The sequence below is a fragment of the Xyrauchen texanus genome, chromosome 36, assembly GCF_025860055.1.
Source record: "Xyrauchen texanus isolate HMW12.3.18 chromosome 36, RBS_HiC_50CHRs, whole genome shotgun sequence".
Lineage (NCBI taxonomy): Eukaryota > Metazoa > Chordata > Actinopteri > Cypriniformes > Catostomidae > Xyrauchen > Xyrauchen texanus.
This window is the reverse complement of record NC_068311.1, coordinates 23,071,383-23,096,127: the sequence shown is the minus strand read 5'-3', so window position 1 is coordinate 23,096,127 and position 24,745 is coordinate 23,071,383. Positions and strand designations below refer to the sequence as shown.

Genomic DNA, 24,745 nt, shown 5'->3' with positions numbered 1-24,745 from the left:
AGGTCATATGGGCTACTGCTATGGTACTTTTTTGGTAATTTTTGTGAGCTTGAAAGCCTGTGTCCCCAGTCACCTTCACTGTATGGAAAAGAGAGTATACATAAGTATGATAACAGAATTCATGTTTGGGTGAATCTTTTCTTTCAGTATTGCACCATTATCCAATCTAGAATCGCATTACAATACTTTCGTACATTTTTGCAAAATTATTTTACGTAGTTTGTTGTACGAATCGGGTCAGTTTCCTGGTGAAATAAACACTAAACGGCAGTAAAACGGCAGATTATCAGTTAATAAATAATTCATTTTCGCCTTGTTCACACACAATGCTATCCTATGACATCTAAACACTTTCGACATAGCGGATGACTTATTAGGGGATAGGTTTTAATGCTTGCATTACATTTACAAGCTTGTTCGGTGGCTGAACTGATAGAGCGTTACACTTGCAATGCAATGAATACAAGTTCTGATGAGCACACGATTCTACACGTAAACCCAAAGCAGAACTACAGAAGCACAATTCAGAAGTCATGAATCTGCATTTATGACACTATCGGACCCGGTTATGTTTAGGTTTAAGGTTTAGGGTAGGCAGCTAGATTTTGTTGATAGACGTAAAACTCGATAGACGATTAACCTAAAAAAAAACTAATTTTATTTCTGAGAAAATGTAACACCTGAAGGGCTGGTTAATCAATTGTATTTGACATTTTTCCCCCACTCACTCAGCAGACCTTAAACAACCTCTGTTAGTAAGCAGTGTGAGCTAAACGCTGGGCCCAGACACTGAATGACACCAGTTCTTCACAAACACACTCGCACTGCCTCCTCCGCAACTTGAGGAGAGAGAAAGCCAGTTGCTAGGAAACACGGCCCCCAGTGCAAACACAGAGCCATCTGTCTGTGTAAAGAGGAGAAGGTAGGGCAATTGACAGACTGGCACACTCCCTGGAACAACAGAAGAGTGCCGCCACCATCTTGTTTTGCAGCTCCTCCATATTGCATAAATACTCTTTTTGTTGTTGTGAGTTCACATCTGGATTTTTACTTCATTTTCAGTCTTGAGTTTTTCTGTTAATCAGGTTTAGAATAAATTTAAACATTCTTTAAACTTATTGAATCTTTCTGTTTTGGAGATACTTTCAAACAAACATTTCATTCGGATCAAATATGACCCGTTGAGAGTACCCTAGATAAGCAGCAATTCCATTTTGAATATTAACATGAACATTGGCTTAAGCTTGTTTTTTTTACAATTTTTCAAAAACTTTTCATTTGGAAAGAGTACCGTAAACCCTTAATGTTTTAGGAAAAACAGATAATTAGAATCCTTACAAATTGTCAAATTATATCTGTTTGAAACAAACACAGAATCATGATTTTTATACAAGAGTTTTATTTCCGCCTGCATTGCAGATGACAATGAGTGAAAAATTCTATAAACTTCCATTAAAAAAGTCCCCACTCATATCTATGTATTGGGATGTCATAGAGACCTGGGGATTGGCTTTTATTTATTTATTTATTTTTTGGGGGGCCAGCAAGCAACCATCAACACAACATTTAGTAATGTCCTAGCAACCACCTAGCAATGCCCTGGTTATCACCTAAAACACCCTGACATTGTATAAATATTAAAAGATTTAAAAAAATAATTGTACATTATTATAATATTGTAATAACATTGTAGTAAACCATATATAACATTATAATAACATTGTAATAATTAGTTTTTTACTTAGTCAATTATTTATTGTTATGGATAATTCAGCCAAAGGCATTTGAACATAATACAAGATTAATATTAGTTTTTCACTGTTTTTAACTCTTAAATGGGTCAATAATGACCGAATAGAACAGGAGGCTAGGAATAATTCACATGTAAAAGAAAATTATTTTATTTACATATTAAGATTGTGGAGGTGAACTGAGGCTGTCAAGCTCCAGAAATGACCATAAAAGTAGTCCAGAAGTCCATCTTGTATGCTATATTCCAAGTCTTCTGAAGCAATACAATAACTGCATCTAAAGAACAGACCAAAATGTATTCGTTATGTTCTTAAAATACACCCATGCTGTAGCTCTGAAATTGCGTTTGAGAATGTGTTTGATTTACACGATTTACATGCTCAATCAATTCCAATATGTCACAAGAAATACAAAAAACGATTCAAGTCAAGTCAAGTGGTTTTTATTGTCGTTCAACCATATACAGTCAGTAGAGTACACAGTGAAATGAGACAACGTTCCTCCAGGACCATGGTGCTACAAAAAACAACATGGGACAAACACAGAACCAAATGAGACTACACAGACTAAATAATATTTCTACATAAAGTGCACGTGCAAACGTGTGCAAAAAGTACGGGACAGTACAATAAATTACTAAAAATGAACAAGACAATAGGCACAGTGAGAGACTGTGCAGCGCCGACCAGTACACAGTAGTGGAAAACGATGACAGTTTCTAAAAATGCCAAATGTAAACATAACATACTATGAAATAGTGTTCTATGCACATATCAGTTATTGAGGTAGCAGCCAGGTATAAAGTGACAATAATTAAAGTGCAACTCAGGACATGTGTGTGTGTGTGTCAGTCCAGTCTCTGAGTATTGAGGAGTCTGTGTAAGGGGTGTGTGAGGTCGTCCACAATGCTGGTTGCTTTGCGGATGCAGCGTTTTGTGTAAATGTCATTGATGGAGGGAAGAGAGACCCTGATGATCTTCTCAGCTGTCCTCACTATCCTCTGCAGGGCTTTGCGGTCCGAAACGGTGCAAGTCCCAAACCAGGCAGTGATGCAGCTGCTCAGGATGCTCTCAGTAGTCCCTCTATAGAATGTAGTGAGGATGGGGGGTGGGAGATGTGCTTTCCTCAGCCTTTGAAGAAAGTAGAGATGCTGCTGGGCTTTCTTGGCGATAGAGCTGGTGTTGAGGGACCAGGTGAGGTTCTCCGCCAGGTGAACACTAAGGAATTTGGTGCTCTTGACGATCTCCACAGAGGAGCCGTCGATATTCAGCAGAGAGTGGTCACTCTGTGCTCTTTTCTCCTTTTGTTTTGTCCACATTCAGGGACAGGTTGTTGGCTCTACACCAGTCCGTTAGCCGCTGCACCTCCTCTCTGTATGCTGACTCGTCGTTCTTGCTGATGAGACCCACCACGGTCGTGTCATCGGCAAAAATTATGATGTGGTTCGAGCTGTGCATTGCTGCACAGTCGTGAGTCAGCAGAGTGAACAGCAGTGGACTGAGCACACAGTCCTGGGGGGCCCCAGTGCTCAGTGTGGTGGAGATGCTGTTCCTGATCTGGACTGACTGAGGTCTCCCAGTCAGGAAGTCCAGGATCCAATTGCAGAGGGAGGTGCCCAGGCCCAGCAGGTTCAGCTTTCCATCAGGTGCTGAGGAATGATTGTGTTGAATGCTGAGCTAGAGTCTATGAACAGCATTCGAACATATGAGTCCTTTTTATCTAGGTGGGTGAGGGCAAGAGATGGTGTCGTCTAGGAGATGGTGTCGTCTGTTGAACGGTTTGGACGATACGTGAACTGCAGTGGGTCTAGTGAGGAGGGCAGCTGGGTCTTAATGTGCCCCATGACGAGCCTCTCGAAGCACTTCATGATGATGGGTGTAAGTGCGACGGGATGGTAGTCCTTGAGGCAGGACACTGAAGAATTCTTTGGCATGGGGATGATGGTGGTGGCCTTGAAGCACGTTGGAACGATGCCGCTGCTCAGAGAGATGTTGAAGATGTCGGTAAGAACATCTGCCAGCTGGTCTGCACATCCTCTAAGCACCCTGCCAGGAATGTTGTCTGGTCCAGCAGCCTTCTGTGGGTTGAATCTACATAGAGTTTTCCTCACATCAGCCGTGGTAAGACAGAGCACCTGGTTGTTGGGAGGAGGGCTGGTCTTCCTCGCCACCACGTTGTTCTGCACTTCAAACCAAGCGTAGAAGTCGTTCAGTGCATCTGGAAGGGAGGCATCTTTGTCACAGGCAACCGATGTTGTCCTGTAGTTCGTGATGGCCTGGATGCCCTGCCACACGCACCGTGTGTCGCCACTGTCCTGGAAGTGACTGTGGATTCTCTGGGCATGTGCACGCTTTGCCTCTCTGATGGCCCGGGACAGTTTGGCCCTCGCTGTTCTTAGGACAGCCTTGTCAACTGCTCTGAAGGCGGAGTCTCAGGTCCTCAGCAGCACACGCACCTCTGCAGTCATCCACGGCTTCTGGTTGGAGCGTGTGGTGATGGTCTTGGAGAAGGTGACATCATCAATGCTGATGTAGCTGGTCACTGATGCTGTGTATTCCTCCAAGTTGGTAGAATCGCCATCTGTTGCAGCCTCCCTGAACATGTGCCTGTCAGTACACTCAAAACAGTCCTGAAGAGCAGAGATGGCTCTCACTGGCCAGGTTTTCACCTGCTTCTGGAGCGGTTTTGTGCGTCTGACGAGCGGTCTGTATGCTGGAATAAGCATAACAGAGATGTGGTCTGAGTAGCCGAGTTGGGGACAAAGCTCACGCTGCGTAGTCTGCTGGAGTCGGATGTAGTCCAGTTTATTGTCCAGGGAGCAAATATTTGATAGCAGGATAGACGGAAGGGCCGGCCAGCTAGGGTTTGTTTTTAGCCTAGCATGGACCCCCGCCCTCTTGCCGCGCTTCGCTTCCTCGCACACCGCTTACGACTTCCCCTTGATTTCAGGTTACATGAACTTTTGCAACATGAACATGAAGAGGCTATAAAAAAAATAAAAATAATATATACATCAGGCAAATCAATCAGATTTTTATTGATATTTTTTATTGAATGTTAATGGAAGTTCCAATAATATCATGATCCTCTCCTCGTCCATTTATAAAATACACTACAAAAGTAGGAAATTTTGGTGTCCAGACATAAAGTGTGATAATGCTTGGATGACAGTCATAATAATATATAAGAAATGCAAAAATGTCTTCCCTGACACACATGAAAAGCAGATGTTTTGGTGAATAAATAGGTTTATGCGCACACACACACACACACACACACACACATATTACCTCAAGTCAATTCAACAAGTAAATAAAAGAAAAACAAGTAAAGTTGCTTGTATTTTTAATTTTTGTTTTTGACTGTACACAACCATACATGCTACCATTCTCTGACCCAAAGCAAAAAAACAAACAAAAAAAAAAGACATTTGTTTGGTCAACTAAATTGCAGTTGGGTCTTTGGTTATTTGTGAAGACATTAAAAATGTCTGTATGCATGTCTTGGGTACAGAGGAGTTGTGAAAAGTAGTTTGCTTTTGAATTATGCAAATCTATCGGCGAGGCAGTGTACAGTCTCAGTTCATTTCCTTATTCCCGAAAGAGTCCACTAACAAACAAAAACAGTCAGTACACAAATAAACACTCGGACCAGCACAAACTGTTAACATGGAACATGGACACAAAGCTGTCCAGATACAATACATTGTAAACTGCTATACACAAAGGTTTACATTCAAGATTCCAGCAACAAAAAATGTGTTTGTCTGCGTTGAATGCAAAAATGCCAAACAACATGACATAGTCACAGCCAATCCGAACATATTTGATGTTTACTATATAGTGGAGCAGGATTTTGGACCAATGATATGTTACTGTGGGAGGGGCTACCCAGCTTTTAATCGCAAGGGAAAGTTCACCTAAAATTGAAAATTCTGTCCTTATTTACTCACATTCATATAGTTCCATATAACTTTTCCCTCAGTAAAGACAAAAGGAGAAACGGACAACTTTAATAAGGCGTTTATGGTGCTTTTGCCTCCTTTTTGTAGCTTGAAACCTCCAGTTGCCATATTTTTAAGTGCATGAAAAGAGCGACAATAACATTCTTTAAAATATCTTGTTTTGTATACAACTAAAAATTTAAGTAATTCAAGTTTTGGAAAAGCATGAGGGGTGAGTAAATGATGACAGAATTTTCATTTTTAGATGAAATTTTCTTTTAATTCAAGATGGTTGTATCATGTAAAAAAGCAGGACAGATAAACTTCATTTGAACACATTTTTCCTGCAGTTAATGGTTTAAGTTGGTCTGGTCTGGCTTCATTCAGAGATCTCTCTGTGCCCTTACCTGCCTTATGTGTATAGGGCTTCCTCACTGGCACAGATGGTACTATACTCAGTCGAATTTGTAAAGGTCAGCATGCTAGTTTCTCACTGACATAATGTGGAGAAAGCCCAATCAGCCCTGTAAACTCGTGACCATGATCCTGCCAAGCACAGCGTGCCCTGTAAGCCCTGCCTTATGTCATATACACATATGAATAGTGCTGCTTGTAGTATAAACAGTCAAGCTGATATTGAGCGTGACATGCTTTTGCATATGTGTATACTAGGGGTTGCACCAACTACTCGACTAGTTGACTCGTTTGGTCTGTGTCGACTAACTGTGGATCACATGACTTTAGTTCCACTTGTTCTACATGAGAACAGCAGAGTAAATATAATTAATTCCACAAACTGTGTCCCGTTGTACCTGTGTGTAAATACATTTACCAGAATATTCACTCTGTAAATTTCCATGACCTTTTCAGTTTTCAGTCATTTGTTTTTACTAAACATTGTTGGGCATAATCTGATTGCAAAGTCATTAGTTACTGTAATTTCAAAAAGTAGTGTAACGCATTACAGTTAGATTACAGTTACTGACTTTCGTTTTCAAGTACATTAATTTCGTTGAGCAGAAAAACATACACTTTTCTGTGAAAATTATTAAGAAATCAAATAAAAACTAAAGGTAATTGGTAATGTCATTACTTTTCCCATGAACAAATCAGTAAAGTAATTGGATGACAATTTTTATAAAAGTAATTTGTATTTTGTAGCAGATTACTACTTTTGAGTAATTTACCCAGCACTATAAAAATTATTTACATAAAGACAGATTTGCACATGAATCATTTAGACCAATTTGTTAACTGGCTGACTCAAAAGAATGATTTGCTCACAATTGGCCATCATTAGGACATGTCCCAAGAAATTTTAAGCTGGCAGTTATTAAACACCTTATCAAGAAATCATAGCTTGATCCTTGAGACTAAAATTCCCTTTTATATCGAAAATACTAAGAAAGGTAGTTCCCTCCCAACTATGTTAATTTTTACAGAGAAATGGTCTCTGTAAAACAATTCAGTCAGGATTTAGGCACCATCATAGTACAGAGACTAAACTTTTTAGAGTTACAAATGACAAGCTCTTATCATCTGACATGCAACTGCATCTCTCTTCTAGTGCTTTTAGGTGTTAGTGTTGCCTTCAACACCATAGATCCTGACAGTCTCTTGGATAGAATTGTGAATTATGTTGGCATTTGTGGACAGGCATTAGCTTGGTTTATGTCCTATTTATCCGACCGCTACCACTTTGTCTGTGTAAATGAGAAATTGTCAGATCAAGCTAAAGTTAAGTATGGAGTACCACAGGGATCAGTTTTAGTGCCTCTCCTTATATATGCTTCCCCTGAGAGACATTATGTGGAAACGTGGAATTAGTTTTCACTGTTAAACAGATGATAACCAACTTTATATATCCTCAAAACCTGACAACATTTTCCAATTCTCCAAGTTAGCAGAGAGCATCAACGATCAAAGATTAGATGGCTAGAAATTTCCATCTACTCAACTCTGTCAAAACAGAGGCATTATTTTTCAGACCAAAAACCTAGAAATATAAGCTGTTAAATATAATTTGACTCTCAATGTATGTAATGTTACGTCGTCTTCTACAGCGAAGAACTTGGGTGTTATATTTTATAGCAATATGTCCTTTGAAAATCACATTTCCTAGAACAGTATTCTTCCACCCTCAGAAATATTGCTAAATTATGAAACACGCTCTGTTTCTGATGCCGAAAAATGTATAAATGCATTCATGACCTTAAGACTAAATTTATTGCGAAGCAAGAAATATAATCATACTGTATCAGCCCCATTTTATCTTCTCTACATTAGCTACCTGTTCATTTTCATATTCATTTTTGTAATTATTTTTTTATTCATATATTAAACAAAAAAAATAAAAAATATATACACAGAATCAATATGTAACCCCCACTATTACCCCTCCCTCCAAATCCCCTACCCCACCCAACCCACAACAAGATCCCAGTGGTCACACATGATTATAGACCCACACACACAAAAGATAATAACACACATTAACAACTACACCTCTCTCTCCACTGCCCCTTCCCAAGAGCCCTCCAAAAACACCAAATATTTGCCCCATTTCCCCACAAATTAGTCCAAATTCCCCAGTCTTCTAGATGAAACTTCTTCAAAAGCCTGGTGATCATGACACTGGTTAGTACCCAATTTTTTATGTGTTTGTTCTCTATATTGATGAACACTCCATTGCCTAAAATACAGTGTCTGGGGCAAAATGAAATGTGAGTGCCCAATACATCACACATAAAAACCTTCAACCAGAATTCTTGGATCTTAACACACCACCAGAAGACATGGGTTGTGTCACCATCTTCTGTTTGGCATCGCCAGCAGGTGGGTGTGTCTTTAAGATCAAGTCTATACAATCTAGAGGGCGTCCAATAGAATCAATGTAAAATCTTGAATTACATAAGGCACACCCTTGCATCTCTAGATGCAGACTTGATATTTTTTAGAAAACCTTTTTAAAGCCACGTCCACTCTCTGAATTAGACTCTGAATTAGCAAGGAGTAATACACTGATGCCTCATGACCTTTTCCAAAAGCAGTAATCACCATTCCCAGAGTATCTGCTGCTTTAGGGGGAGGTATGCTACTCCCAAAAATAGTACAGACCGGGTGGCGTAGCTGTAAATACCTAAAGAACTGAGAACTGGGAATCCCAAAATGTTGAACCAAATTTTCAAAAGATCTCAACACTCCACTCTCATATAGGTCACCGAGTGTATTAACCTGCCTCACAATCCACTCTGACCAGCAGAAAGGGGATTCAGCCATATACTCGAGGCAACATTAAAATAAATGTCAGAATGAAACACTTTCGGCCATACCGAGTGCAAATGCGAGATAACAGAGTGTAACTTAACTTGGGTTAGTTTCATAGAGAGGCTTTGCAATGGCGAAATAGTGGCCAAAACTTCCTGTTCAATACAAAACCATTGAGGGGCTTTCTCAGGTGGAAGCGACCAATGAGCCAAATTTCTGAGACTGAACGCATAATAATAAAACAAAAAATTGGGTAGGCCTAGCCCATTTTTACTGAAATTTTATCTGGGACGTTTATCATTCCAAATGAAGGACTTCACTATGCAACAAATTGCTTGAAATAAGAGAGGGGGATATCTACAGGGCAAGATTATAGCAGGTAGTTGAATTTTGGAATAATATTCATTTTAATAACATTAAACTTCCAATCATAGATAAATGTAATGATGATGTGGCCACCTGCCACATCAGTCAAAAACCTTTTTATTAAAGTATCAAAATGAACTCTAAATCACAAATTTGCAGGGAATAAAATACCCAAATACTTAATGCCCTGTTTGGGCCACTGAAAGGCACCAGGCTGAAAAGCTGTTGGGCAGGATGCTATCAGAGACAAAGCTTTGAATTTAGACCAATTACCTCTGTATCCTGAGAATTTAGAAAAGGAATGAATAACTCTGTGGAGGCAAGGCAAAGATCTAATGGGGTCAGAGACAAATAATAAAATATCATCTGTGTAAATCAAAACCTTATGCGCAGTACCTCCTGCCACCATCCCTGGAAAATCATCCTCCTTTCTTATTGTGGCTGCTAATGGTTCCAGGGCAAGACAGAACAATAATGGGGATAGGGGCACCCTGCCGGGTGCCCCTATCCAGAGTAAAATAATCTGAAATTAATCCATTTGTTTGTACCGCTGTTACCGGATGTCTATAAAGTAACTTAATCCATCCAATAAAAGTATTCCCAAACCTGTATATTTCCAAAATCTTAAAAATATAATCCCATTCTACCATATCAAACACCTTTTCAGCATCAAGTGAGATGGCGGCGACCAGAATCTGATCATTCGCCACTGACCACATAATATTGATGAAACGCCTAATGTTATCAGAAGTGCTACGGCACTGAATAAAACCCACCTGATCTATATGTATAAGAGATGCCATAATTTTACATAATCGGTTAGCCAAAATTTTGGACAATATTTTAACGTCTAGCTGGATCAGGGAAATTGGACAGCAACTCTTCACTCGCTTGGATCTTTGTCTTTTTTAAGAATCAGACTTACCTCACCAAGCTCCTCCAAGGTTATCTCAGAATCATGATAATGTTTTTGCTCCGTCATCAGTTTAGGGAGTTCTAATGGTTCCACAAAGTTTCTAATATCTTCATTAGCAGACAAAGGCTTATAACTATAGAGATAAAGATATAATTCTTTCAAAGTATTAATGGCCAAGGTAAATATTTCACCACAATTCAACACAAAACAGAATTTCCATCACTTCTCCAGCCAAATCGAGTTCCTGGCTCGGGGCCTTGTCAGGGGTATCAGCTTGAGCACGTAAGTGTCTTTTAATGTCTCCAGAGCCAGAGGATTTTGAATTCTTTGACATATTGTCTTCCTAGAACAGTTAAGGATCAGAGTGTATCAAATCTCACTGGTTTATGACATAAAAAGTATTAAAACTAGCAAAGTGCACAGAGCTCGCCGTTCACACGTCCGAACCTCGTATGGCATCACGTGACCATTTCGTATGAATTTTAAACTTCTGTTTTAAAAATCTGTGTGCACTTTCGCAGATAATTCAGGATGGATTTCAAAGACTTTTAGTCATTCATTTTACAGTTCATATAAAATCCCTTTGTTTAAACACTGACCACCAACATCTACTCGGTTTAATGACAAATTAAGTTCAGTTAGAAAACTCTGTGGTGCACCTGGCACATATCGTACGTTAACCAATAAGAACCCCTTTTTTCCTCATCAAATTGTATATATCCCACCTACACACTGTAGTGGCATGGCTGCAGAAGCATGGTAACGCAGTGTTTCTCAAGCCTCCTGCAGTCACCATTTTCACTATTTTCTCCTTGTTTTCCCACCTCCCAGCTAGAAGATCGGGGAACTGATTGAGTATCATACAACATCCTGGAATCCCTATCCGCAAACACATCGAAGGATATGTCATTTTCCGGGCATGCCCGAGCCTACTAAGCCGAGTGTTAACATCTCATCTGTGACCCCAATCTACCCACGCTACCGCTAAACACAACATATAAACTGCAGCTGATGAAGTGTTTATGTTATCGAAATACATCATAGACGAGCAAGACAGCATTATTTTAGAATGTTATTACAGGCAGCTATCACCAGAGCCCTTATAATGGGAGCCTGCTAATTCAGCTAACGCAGCAGTCTACCATCAACTATAGGCAATACACTGGAGAGGAGATAAAGATCTTTCTTCTGATATTTTGTCAAAGAGAATATATAAGATCTCCGGTGTCATGATAAATTGAGTCCCCATATGACTCCATTGGCTCAAATAGCTAGTAATTAGTATTCTATTCAGTGCCTGATTAAACATCTTACAAATTCACTTTATATGCAGAAAGCTGTAAATACGACATGTCTTTTGAATCACATGTTACACATAATAATATAAAACTGAAATTATAGATTGTGAAATTAAAGATGAGTCGTTGCTTGTGTTTTTTAGTTAGCCTAGACAATGACATGCTACCACGATAACTTGATGGTTTTTGCTCAGGCATTACAAACGGTTACCCCCATGGTGACTCGATTTACAGGGCGGACTCAATTGATCATGACACCGGCATCACCTACAGAGACAGTGGGGGTCCTTCGGCTGATCGTGACATCACACTGTTCTTTTGGCAGCATCAAATCCTTTATCTACAGCTGTATTATTCCTTCTGCAGCAGCATATCACCATCCTTAGTAAGAGATTTTAGCAGGTAACGAGATACATTTTATATTCATTTTCTTTTCTAGAAGAGAATTCAAGCTTTTAAAAGGTATCTTTACAAAGCTGTGATAAGCCTGATCTGTACCTGCACAATTCAGTTTTAAGCAAACATAATTGCTTTTAATCATTTGTTTTAAAACAATTTGGAATAGTATTTCAGCAGCAGATAGCAAGCTATCTGTCTAGCTTGAACACAGTGCCACATTGAAACCAGACTAGAGCTGGGTTCGGAATGGCATACTACCGTACTTCTCATGCTATTTCTGCCACTGACACATGCGGTGTAGGTAGTGGGGGTGGTGTGACATCCCGAACTCTCTGTGTTGTATGCTGGTTAATATAAATGATGGCTATAAACTTATCATATATGCATATTTGGTTTTATATTTTAAAGCATAATGGCCATCTCAGTTATTGCAATGTAACTGCTGTATAAGTGCATGCATGCCATTGATACGATTAATCTGTTTGAAAAGTTTCCTGAATGTATTTTGATCAGTGGTTCACCACCCTTTGACTTCCAGCCAAACCCCCCACTATCAGAGAAAATATTCAAAGGTCTTCCATAGGGTATTTTTTATAATTATTATAAAATGTTTCCTCTATATCTACTATAAGATGACAAAGCCTGTTTTTAAGTTTCACAATTGTTTTCCTTCCACAAATGGTTTCAGTCTATCATAAAAATGAAATCAGCAGACATGCATTAATTGCACGTAAGACTGTATTTTGCATGCTTTGGCATTTTTAAACAACCATTTATGTCATACGATCCTGTTGATATGATGACTTTTGCACTGTCAGTATACTGCAGTCCATCATTTTAGTTACATTCGATTTGCATAAATTGGTATGTATCATCTAGGGTCACTCACGCACAACAAGCATTATACGCTTTGAAAGACATACCGCTCGTGTAATGCAGCAACAAATTCATACTAATATACCAATAGGGTTTGAGGTTGTATCACATTATCTTTTTTTTTACTATTTTTAATATGTAAGATATTAAATAGTAGAATATTTCCTCTGTGGCTTATACTTCTTAATTCATAATCAGTGGTGACCAACTGCAGCATCTTTAGGCTGATCAACGAAATCTCTCACGACAGTGCAAAGCAGTGCAAATGTGCTGTCTTGTTGCTGCAACTGGGGCAACTTAGAGCAGCGTAACTAAACCTCACGACATTGCAAAGCAGCGCAAATGTGCTATCTTGCTGCTGCAACTAAACCTCACAACACTACAAATGTGAGGTCTTGGTGTCACAACTGGGGCATCTTAGGGCAGAGCAAATAAACCTCATTACACTGCAAAGCAGCATAAATGTGTTGTCTTGGTGCCGCAACTGTGGCATCTTAGAGTAGAGAAACTAAACCTCATTACCCTCAAAGCAGCGTAAATGTGCTGCCTTGGTGCCGCAACTGTGGCATCTTAGAGTAGAGAAACTAAACCTAACAACACTGCAAAGCAGCGCAATTGTGCTATCTTGGTGCCGCAACTGGGGCATCTTAGAGCAGAGCAACTAAACCTAACAACACTGCAAGCAGCGCAAATGTTCTGCCCTCTCTCCACATGTCTCCGGACCTGAGACCCAGAACTCTGCCTCCTTTTATGACCCGCTCTTCCTAACGGTCAATGGATAACCTATGATAAGTCATGGTTCTTCTGCAGTGAAGCAAATATGTCTACTCAAGGGACTCTGTATCCATAAGGGACTCTGTATGCAGAAGCATACACCAGCAATCTTCAAAGCCAGAGCAAGATCGCTTCAGGACCCAGTTACCTTGTCGGCTATCTAAAAGAATGGAATGTTGGTTTTTTTAAGCAGCATGTCTTAGACCAGTTCAGTATATTCAGGATACTCAAGCAATGTGTTCTAGATTCAGTTGATCATACAATTGCTCAGGTGATTGCTGAGGTATGCTGTCAGCTGTGCCGTGCTAGTTGTCATTTAAACTGGCTAGGGTGTTCTGTCAGCTTCGGCCATGCTAGTCTAGACATTGTCTAACTTGGCTCAAGCCAAGGGAGAGAAAAAAACAAACAAATTGCAAGCATGGCAAATGTGCTGTCCAGGTGCCGCAACTACAGCACCTATGGGTCGACACTGCGGCAGCACAAATGTGCTGTCAAGAAAACAAAACACAAACAAATTGGGATAACTTACCAATCACACATAGTTATTCAGCTCACTAGATAAACCCCAGTGGGAACATCTTTTTAACACACACTAGGGATACACTGCTAGCTACACATGACTGAAATACACCTCACTGCAGCCCACATGTCTGGTGGTCAGATCGGCTCGTTTTGGGGGAAGGATCACCTTATTTGCTTGTCCTGTCTATTTACTTTCTTTTAACGTGGTTTTTGGGGATTTTATGTTTGTTCAGTAGAAGCAGCACGCTTCTGTCAGCAGCAGCAGCAGCGCACAAGTTCTATGCAACAGCAGCAGCATTTTTACACATGCCAAGTAGCAGCAGCAGCAGCAGTATAGCAGATCTAGTCCACTAAGACCAAGCCCATACCATGTCATATAAAATATATGTTATCCTACTCTGAGAGTTGTCTTAACTGAACAAATTTAACCCATGACTTGTATTATGCATAGTTAACTAATATTGCCATTTTATTCATGCTGCTTATCGGTGAGTCTTGTTTCCTCCAAGGTTATTTTGTTTTCCACAAACTTACATTCTATGGAATTTTGTGTTCCTTGCAAAAGTCACCTTTGGCTTGCTCACTGAGGTCTAAAGACAATATATATTTACAGTATTTATTTTTTTAAAGCATAATCTATAATCTTGTTTTTCATCAAACCGCACAATGATGACTTTAAGACATTACAGACATTAAAGATACATTTTTTTTTACAGCTATATTTTTTGTAAAGCCGCTTTGTAACGATGTGTGTTGTGAAAAGCGTTGTACAAATAAAAATGACTTGAAATGACTAGAGTTTGTCTCACAAGCAAGTTTTACTCAGCCAAAGAGCAAAATGAAGAAAATATTTCCATGATTTTTCTAGGCCTGCAAAAGAGAATCCTTAAATTCCCTGATATTTCCAGGTCTTCCATGACCACAGGAATCCTGTTTATTTGAAAATATAAAAAATAAAAATACATAAAAAAGCATTTTGCATTCACAAAGCACCTTACAAGTTGACATCTGAGATGGTATGTGTCCATTTAGAGTGCAAGATAAAATACAAGACAAAGTTCTTGCGAACTACCCTGAAACAAATTAATCTGCAGCCAAAGGCTGACAGAAATTATGTGGGAAATTGCATTATTTTTGACAAACATTTTTTGCACTTTTGATGAGAGTGAGTGCATTTACATGCACACCGATACTCTAATAACTAGTATCAACAATCAGCTTATTTACCAAACCTGACAACATAAGAAACAACCAGGTTTACATGACAACTGGGCATGTACACACCAATTGGGCACATTGGATAAGCTTGCTTTCTCACCCACATCATATCAGCTGTGTGGACAGTTTCTCTACACAGCAAAGACCACAGATGCTGCACTGTGCATGATTACATGAGGTAAACACTGACCTGCATACTAGTCGACTAGTAAAAACGAGTAGTCGTGCAAGCCCTAGTGTATGCATGTGTGCTGTTGTCTGTACACATGTATGTCTGTACACCTTGTGTATGCTTTCATGTATCTCAGTGTGCTCCCGTGGACCGGTGGTGGCCACACACATGCTCACGCTCTCTTCCAGACACACAAAACCCCCTGGGAAGGCCTCCTCTCTTGATCCCCAGGACAAGGGGTGTGTGTGTCAGCAGGAGAACAGGGTAGAACAGGGTTTAAGAGGGTAATGGCAAACCAAAGTCAGTCATTCACCCACACATTCACCATCCACCCGTCATCCACTTCGTCTCGCCTGGACACTCGCTCAGTCCCAGCCGTTGTCCTTGATCATGTGGGCGAGCTCGATGATGAATTTGCCCTCCTTGTACTTCTGACTGCTCTCAAAGGCATGTTCCTATCAGGGGAGCAAGAGAATTGTGAGCAAGCATGATATTTACCTCAGAACATTGTGTAAATGCATATTATAAGTGTGTCACTATTACTCTTACTTAGTATTAGGATTGGAACAAAACCCAAATCAGTCTCAGAAATTCACTTTATAAAAGGTATATTTTGGGGTAAGTCACAAAAATGAAAAATCTGTCATTATTTACTCACCCTCATAATGTTCTAAACCCATTTGACTTTAAGGGCTGGGTGTTGATACACATTTTTTGATTTGATTCTGATTCACAATCTCTCGATTCGATATATATTTAAGTTAGTATGTCCATTTTGCTAACAGATGAAAGTAATGTGATGATTCTCGAAACCAATTTCGATACCACCATGTGATTTTAAGAATCAATATCGAGATTGTTCAAATGAAGAGTGCATTAATCTGAAAATCCCTTTTATTTTTATTTACCCAGCCCCAATTTAGAACAACACAAGTAAAGGTGTGTAAATAGTGACATCATTTTCATTTTGGGGTGAACTATCTGAATAACTGTACAGGCAGTTACCTATAAAAATCAACATCAGCTAATTTTATTTGATGTTTATAACCTTGTTACAAGAAAATAATGGGAATTCATTAAGGGTGGTCAATTGAAGTCTCACACTTAGAATTTCTGAGGCATTTTCGACCCAATTCCCCATTTTTTCTCACCCTTAAAGAGGTATTGACATGCATTTTTTTTTATTATTTTAATATGTTCCTTGAGGTTCACTTATAATATCAATTAAGTTTTTGCACAAAAACAGTCATATATTTGTAAAACATGATCATTTTCCACCCTAATTCTGACCCTCTGTCAGAAACACAGTTTTGGTGCCACTTCTCCTTTAAGACTTGATAGTAAATACCTACTGTTATGATTGGCTCTCTGCTCTTGACTGACCTGCTCTCTCCCATTGCCTTCTCACGGCTCACTGCTACTGGGTGCGCTAAAGAAGTGATAAGGTAAAGTAGGTGTTGATGTGTTGTTGTGGAGGCGGTAGGGCTGGGTGGTATAATAATAATATTTATTGTGGCGACGGAATAAAGTGTCAACAGGTAGAGATGTTTTTTATACATCTATATTGCGGTATGTAAATATCTGTGTAACACATAAACAGTTCTTTTTTTATTTTATTTTTTTTATGGAAAACACATACAGTGGCAAGAATAAGTGTGTGAACCCTTTGGAAATATCTGCATTTATGTCTTAAAATTTGGTTTAATCACTTATCTAACTTAAAATAATAACATACTAATAACACACAAATCATTGTATTGTTCTTGTACATATTAAATACATCATTCAAAAATTCACAGTGTAGAATGGAAAAATTATGTGAACCCCTAGGTTAATTACAACAACAAAAGCTAAATAGAGTCAGGAGTTGACAAACCAGGCATCAAATTAATGAAACGAGATTGGAGGTGTGGGTTTGAGGTACTTTGACTTATAAAAAGCACTCAAACATTTTGAGTTTTGACCTAGACCATGCCTCACAAAAAAGAGATCTCAGAAGGCCTATGATCAAGAATTATTGCTTTGCATAAAGCTGGAAAGGGTTACAAAGTTATCTCGAAGAACTCAGCTATTCATCTGTCCACAGTTAGACAAACTGCCTATAAATGGAGATGATTTAGTCCTGTGGCTACTCTCCCTAGAAGTGGCCGTCCAGCCAAGATGACTCAAAGGACACACAGCAGAATGCTCAATGAGGTAAAGAAGAACCCTAGAGTGACAGCTAAAGACAAGAAGGAATCACTGGAACTGGTGAACATCTCTGTTCATGAGTCTACTATACAGAAAACATTAAACAGGCATTCGGTCTAAGGCAGGACAGCATGGAGGAAGCCGCTACTTTCCAACAAAAACATAAATGCACGCCTGAAGTTTGCAAAAGACCACCTTGACACTCCACAAAGCTACTGGGAAAATGTTTTGGGACTAACGAAACTAAGGTTTAATTGTTTGGGAATAACGCGCAGCACTACATATGGCATAAAAAGGGCACCGCATACCACAAGGAAAACATCATCCTAACGATGAATTACGGTGGAGGGAGCATCATGATTTGGGGCTATTTTGCTTTTAATTCCAAATTAGTAGTAGTAACCGTATAGCAACGTACTAAAAACACTCAGATCACCTCAGATGCCCTGGAACCCATCCACCACACCCTAGCATTGTGGCGACGAGTTTTGCACAGGCAAACACCACTCTTATTTTGTTTAGAAAATGTCAAAATCTATTTTGTTTCAATACTCACACAAATAAAACACACATCTTAGTGTTTCTTGTACAGATACGAAACACTCCTGCCCGATATGAAACATCTCTGCTGCTCCTAAAGGCTGAGCTGCACTACAGCATCTAATATCCTGTTTGTCTTGTCTTTTTATAGCTGATGGATGCAGGCAGCAGGGAGCTCTCATCAAATTTCTGTAGAAGGGCACTGGGTCAATCGTTCTTGCTACTCTGCAACACAGGCATTCACACCACCGGTTCAGACAAAAATATCTGACGTGCTTATAAATAACTGGGCCACCAAGGGCGTGATGGAAATGTACAGCATATATTTGTGTGTAGGCTTATTGGTGTGCCTGTGTTTGTGACGGTCAAGACTCCCAATAACTCAACTGGCAAGGACGACCGGAAATCCAGTAGTGCTGATATGAGGAAAAAAAAAACAATCGGCATGCAGCACAGCTGCTAAATTAAAAATGGACACATGTCAGGAATGTGTACTGCTTAGACAAGCCTCTATGAGCAAGCTTACACTCGCAAAGCAGTGCATATTACCAATGTGCTAATATCTCCTGTAAAGTGCAATTGTGTTTTTGACTTTGTTCAGTTAATATAAAGAGAGTTTATAGGCATAAATGTTTTAAAAGAAAATTCAGAGTTCTATACAAGTTAAGCTCAACCGACAGCATTTGTGGCATTATGTTGTTTACCACAAAAAAATATTTTGAATTGCCCGTCCTTTAATAATAAAAAAAGCAAAAGTCTTGGTTCCAGTGAGGCACTTACAATGGAAGTGAATGGTGACCAGACCTTTGAAGCTCTAAAATTACTAAGTCAGCAAAGTAATCCATAAGACTCCAGTGGTTTAATATTTGTCTTCTGCAGTCTCTTTGGGTGAGAAGCAGATAAATATTTAATTAAATTTTTCTATAAATCTCCACTTTCACATTCTTTCACATTTTGAAAGTGAAAGTGGAGATTTATAGAAAAATGACTTAAATATTTATCTGCTTCTCACCCAAAGAGACTGCATCGCTTCAGAAGACAAATATTAAACCACAAGAGTCTTATGGATTACTGCTGACTTTTTAGTATTTTAGAGCTTCAAAGGTCTTGTCACCATTCACTTCCATTGTATGGACCTACAGATCTGAGATATTGTGTTCTGCAGAAGAAAGTCACACACATCTGGGATGGCATGAGGGTGAGTAAATGATGAGATAATTTTCATTTTTGAGTGAACTATCCCTTAAAATTCTCTGATATTTACAGTTGTTTTCAAGTCTGAGGGATCCCTGATTTTTAAAATCCATTCCACAGATTTTCCCCCAATATTAGTGCAAAATATATATCTATATATTCTGAATGATGTGTTTGCAGATTAGCACTTCCATAAATGGTCTGAACACACTGGGGAGGGAACAAATGTACTGTACTTCGCTTTCATTGTGTCTGTGAGTGTATTCTTACATATTTCCACCCCAGTGTAGTTTTGCAGTTTTCACAGTAGATGTCTGCCACTGCATGGAGCCCTGTGAGCAGAACCCTCTCCTCTGCAGGACCACATCCCACGTTCACCCTGAGGAATGAGACACAACCATGCACAGGAAGTTACAATTAGGACTGAGGAAGTATAGAGAACATGACTGATATACATAAAGTCTATTCATGTCAAACTGCTTAAAATAAATAAATGTACACATAAATACCCAGGGAAGAGATAATGAGATGGCAACTCATACAGAGTTAAGCTAAATGTTCCTGTATCTCAACTGGTAGAGCATGAGCGTAGCAACGTCAAGATTGTGAGTTTGATTCCACAAATCAAATTTGCATATACAGGCAAAAATGTAAACTTTTAATGCAGTGTAAGTTGGATACAAAACATCTGTCAAATGCATAAATGTACTGTAAATGTACAGAGACAACTTACACAGAGTTGAACAGATATGCTCTACCCTGACTTCCTTGAAAAGACTAGAGGAAAAAAGAGAAAAACTCCTATGAGAATACCAGAATAGCATATGACATCACTTTGAAATGTTAATTTGAAGATATTTGTTGTATCTACTGTAGCTAAGCAGAACTGTCATGACATCAAACAGGATGTTGATCATTCAATGTGTAAGCTTCGTAAAGTTAACAAACATGTTTGTTCCTGCCGTGTTATTGCTCCTGTTGTCAGGTCATTAACTCTCAGCTTGTTAATTACCTTGGAGATGAGCTCATCGTGGTTGGCAAGGTGTGCCCTGCAGTGGATGCAGCTGTAGGTGCGATGGCAGCTGGGCAGGTAGGCCTGGAAGGTTTTGGAGCGCGTCATGGTGACCATGGGCCGGGTTGGCGGGCGGTGCAAGAAGGGGCTGCCGGCCCAGGTCGGCTCACAGGGGAAGCACCGCAACACACAGGTGAGGGCCGTGGTGGGGATGGGTGGGAGGTATACACCTGCTCACACAGAGAAATACGCGGAGATGGTAGGGATGTGATCATGGCCGGTTTGAAGTTTCATAGATTCCACTTTTGTAATAGGTTGATGTAACGTTAAATAAATAGTTCACCCAAAAATGAAAATTAATTTACTTTCCTTCAAGCCAGTCCAAACCTGTGTGACTTACTTGTTAGCCGAGTCGTGTTCGTCAGAAGGGCGCTTACGCTACGCCTACGTCATATGCCGGAACTGGACTCTCTTGTGAACGTGCGGACGGCCGTTACTGGAAGCCAGTGATTATAGTTTATAAAGTTATAAATATGGATATTTTTCTTACAAAAATGCATCGCTTCGCTTCAGAAGGCCTTTATTAACCCCCTGGATCCGTATGGATTACTTTTTGGATGAATGGATGTGCTTTTTTGGGCTTGAAAATCTAAGGTACCATTAATTTCCATTATAAAGCTTGGAAGAGCCAGGATATTTTTTTAATATAACTCTGATTGTGTTTGGCAGAAAGTAGAAAGTCACATACACCTAGGATGGCTTGAGGGTGAGTAAATTATGGGATAATTTTCATTTTTGGGTGAACTAACCCTTTAAGGCATTGCACTGTGCTTAACGCTTGCGCACTTAAAATATTCAGCAACCATATAGCTACCCAGACCACCCTACCATAACAACTGCATATCAGCATGCTAAAAATAACTAAAAACACCTTAGCAACAGCATAGCAATTCCCTAGCAACCACCAACAACACCCTAGTATCATAGCGGTGACTTGCATGCACAGACAAGCACATTTCACATTTTCTTTAGAACAAATAACAATATTTGCAGTTCCTTTTGGTGCCATTAGTGGTGTAGTTACCCAGTTCACCTTTAAAAAGTCTGAGCATGTTTGTATGCTAATCAGATGTGCTAATCTTTTCTTGCATTGCTTCCTTCAGTTAGAAAGCTTTGTTGAGGAAGGGGATTGCACGTCTAGTCCAGAGCAAAAAGCAGCTTTTATGTTCTGTCTATTGTTTGCTCGCCAAAGCGTGGGGCTGGGGAATAAAGAGTCTACTGATAGACGAAAGCGTTTACCCACACGAACACACAACCATAGGCGGATGCACACTAGCACTGTGACATGTCCACAAATAAACTCTCTTGCATACTGGTGACCTGCTCTCGCCCCATATCCACACCCTGAACTTAAGTGTATTTTAGGACTCAGTGAGCTCTAAAGTTTGCTCAGGATGTAATGCTGAAAAAACCCTGTGGTATTTTCTGACAGTTTACTGTCAACCAAACGATGCATTTTGTGGCACTGCTGTGATAACTGCATATTAGATGAGATAATGGATTTCTTGTTCTTTCACACAAACACAGTTTCTAGACTAAGTGGTTTTTATTTGTTCAAAGTTAATACTGGTTCCATCTTCATATTGTATTTAAACTGAAATGTAAGAATGTGTTGTATGGAAAAATCAATTTGTGGTTCACAAGTTCACTGGTCCATACAGTCTTGGATCACATTAAGGTAAATGGATTTAGCGTGCTGTCCATATTAGAGCGGCTTGAGCATTCCCCCGGGAGTATCAGAAATAGAAAAACTATTCTAATATAAATGGTATAGGTGTTATGAAATCTAAAGTTGGAGATGGAGAGGTGCGGGGGATGCTGGAAGAATCATCACTGGTACTAGGCAAGCAGCCACTTACATATCCTTGTGATATGATTGGCAGGCCTAGATGAACAAGTTCCTCCCAAACTTATGTTTATAATTTTATTAAGAGTAGAATATTAAGGCAATAAGCCATAAGAGTGCATTACAATGATTTTCAGCATGATGCAAAGCAGAGTAAGGGTGATTTTACCATTACATGTGGTCAGATCTAGGGGTTGACTGATATATCGGTTTTACCTAATAAACAATGCCTGAAGTTGCTTTTGGAACTATCGTTTATCAGCAAAAATCAGATGCAGATAGATTTTTTTCTTTTATTATTCCTTTGTGTTCCTCTGTGGCAAATATTTACAGCTATTTACATACATTGTGCACACAACTTCATATCTTGTAAATATTATTTATAATAAAAACTATAAAAATCTTAATTTGGTGAATACTTACAAATATAGCAGCAGAAATAGTAAACCTTGTGTAAATTGTCATGTGAACATTTAGCTTTATGCTAAGAAAAAATGCTATTTCTAGTCCTTTTACATGCACCTGTTACCAGGCACAATTATATATGTTACGTTCCCGTGTTGTCTGCCCTGTGTTTTTTTGTTTCACATGTCACTTATCACGTTCCATGTCACGTTTTCCTTGTTGTCCGCCCTGTGTTTCACTGTCGGTGTATAAAACTACATTTCCCATGGTTCCCGGCCCTCATCACCACTGCCACAGCGTTATTGTCCGCACCTGAATGTCGTTTGTTATCTTCATGTGTCGTTGTATTTAACCCCGTTTGTTTCTCCATTCCCTTGTCGGTCTTTGATGTATGTGGATGCCTGTTTTCCATGCCTTCGGTCAGTGTTTATCCCGCCTGTTAACCCTATGTATGCCTTCCGAGTTTTTGTTTTGTTTCCCCATTGCGGGCATTTCCTTTGTTCCGGTTTTGTGTCTGTCTAGTCTTCATTTCTGGTTTTATTAATAAAGACCGCTGCAAGTAGATCCTCGTCTGCCTTCACCTACACTCCTACCAATATATTTTACATTTCAATCAAGAAAATCCACATTAGATAAAAAAAATGTTCTCTACTAAGACATTTGTTATTAGGCCATTGATGATTATTTTCTATTGTTTTCCTTTAAAAATATCAGAAAATCCTTAAAACAAGATACATTTTAATCAACACTGCATAAGATATTTAGGCTTTTTTCAGATTAAGTGTTTTTAATATGTCTTACTGTACCGGCAGCTTTTTTTCAACTTGAAACTTATTTATAGACCAAACAAGTTAAAACATCTGCCAGTACTGAAGAAGTAATCAAAAGTATTTAGATTATGTTACCAACCTTGAGTAATCAAAATATTTCAGCAGGTTTTCTGTAATCTGTGGTGGAATACTTTTAAAAAGTAACCCTCCCAACCCTGATTACAAGTATGTCACATTCAAGAGCTTTGTAGGAAAGAATAGGAAAGATGGATGGCGCCAGGTTCTTGAGGAACTTTTATTTTGACACCATAATACTTATTATTCAGAAAGCTGACGATAATGGAAATATGGTCAAATACAAGTTATTTTCACAGTGTAAATGTACAACATGCATCAAATGGTTGCTAATGATGTATATAAATGAATATGACCAAAACGGCAAGCGCTACTATTAAGCTGTTTCTACAGTAAATGTCCTCTCCTCCGCCATTTTGAAAGATTATGTCTCCTCCCAACATGAAAACTCGATAACTTTTATAAAACAGCAGCAAAATATGATAAAAGACACCAAGGTTCTTTAAACAGCTAAAATTGTTATTAATGTACCATCAAAAAGATGGTTAAATAAGGTTATAGATTCTGGGCAACCAGTGAAGGATGGAGCACAGCACTATTATCCCCATCAGCGCTGCTCCGCTTACATCAGGAAGGTCCTTGTGGTGCACAGGCCTTGAAATGATAAGTGCTACAGCCCACTCTGTCACAATGAATGCATCACAGAACTTAGCAACCCCTCTAGGAGACATTAGGGGGGAATTAAACTAAATGAATGCTGGTATTTATGTTTTATGCTAGTTTTTGATCTTTAGCATCCCAGACCCCCAGAGATGATTCTGGAATGAGTATGAAATTGAACTTGCACAAACACTGAGAAAATGAAGTTATTGTCTTATTGCAGGTATCCATTTGTGAATTTAAGTTTTCTTTATCTTAGAGGGCTGTGAAGAGGGCACATTAAACAAGTTGCTGCGCTGATTTAAATAGGGGGTATCGGGAGGGTAGAAGTGGATGATACACAAGCCCTGTCCCGAGGGGGGCTACCCCCACAAGGTTGGGAGCAAGACCCTCAGGGGTTTTTCCTCCTAAAAATGACTGCCCTGAGATCTTGCTTTGGGGGCTGCTGAGAGCGACGAGCCGGTCCCCAGTCTCTACGAGGGGGAGCACG

At 39.4% G+C, this 24,745-nt stretch overlaps 1 protein-coding gene across 3 annotated transcripts in view; it reads right to left on the bottom strand.

Annotated features, from left to right (window-relative positions):
* Positions 1 to 4,653: 4,653 nt before the first annotated feature.
* LOC127630139 (protein yippee-like 2) overlaps positions 4,654 to 24,745 on the bottom strand; it is a 38,395-nt gene continuing 18,303 nt past the window's right edge. For 2 of the 3 annotated variants that reach the window (XM_052107593.1, XM_052107592.1), the window contains 4 exons: positions 20,440 to 20,669; positions 20,161 to 20,204; positions 19,698 to 19,806; positions 14,997 to 15,958 (listed from right to left, as the gene is read on the bottom strand). In XM_052107593.1, coding sequence (XP_051963553.1) covers positions 15,869 to 15,958; positions 19,698 to 19,806; positions 20,161 to 20,204; positions 20,440 to 20,556 — 360 coding nt within the window. In that variant the 5' untranslated portion in view covers positions 20,557 to 20,669 and the 3' untranslated portion in view covers positions 14,997 to 15,868. Of the gene's footprint in view, positions 4,737 to 14,996; positions 15,959 to 19,697; positions 19,807 to 20,160; positions 20,205 to 20,439; positions 20,670 to 24,745 lie in introns of those variants that run through there. The other variant, XM_052107594.1, reaches the window with a different exon arrangement.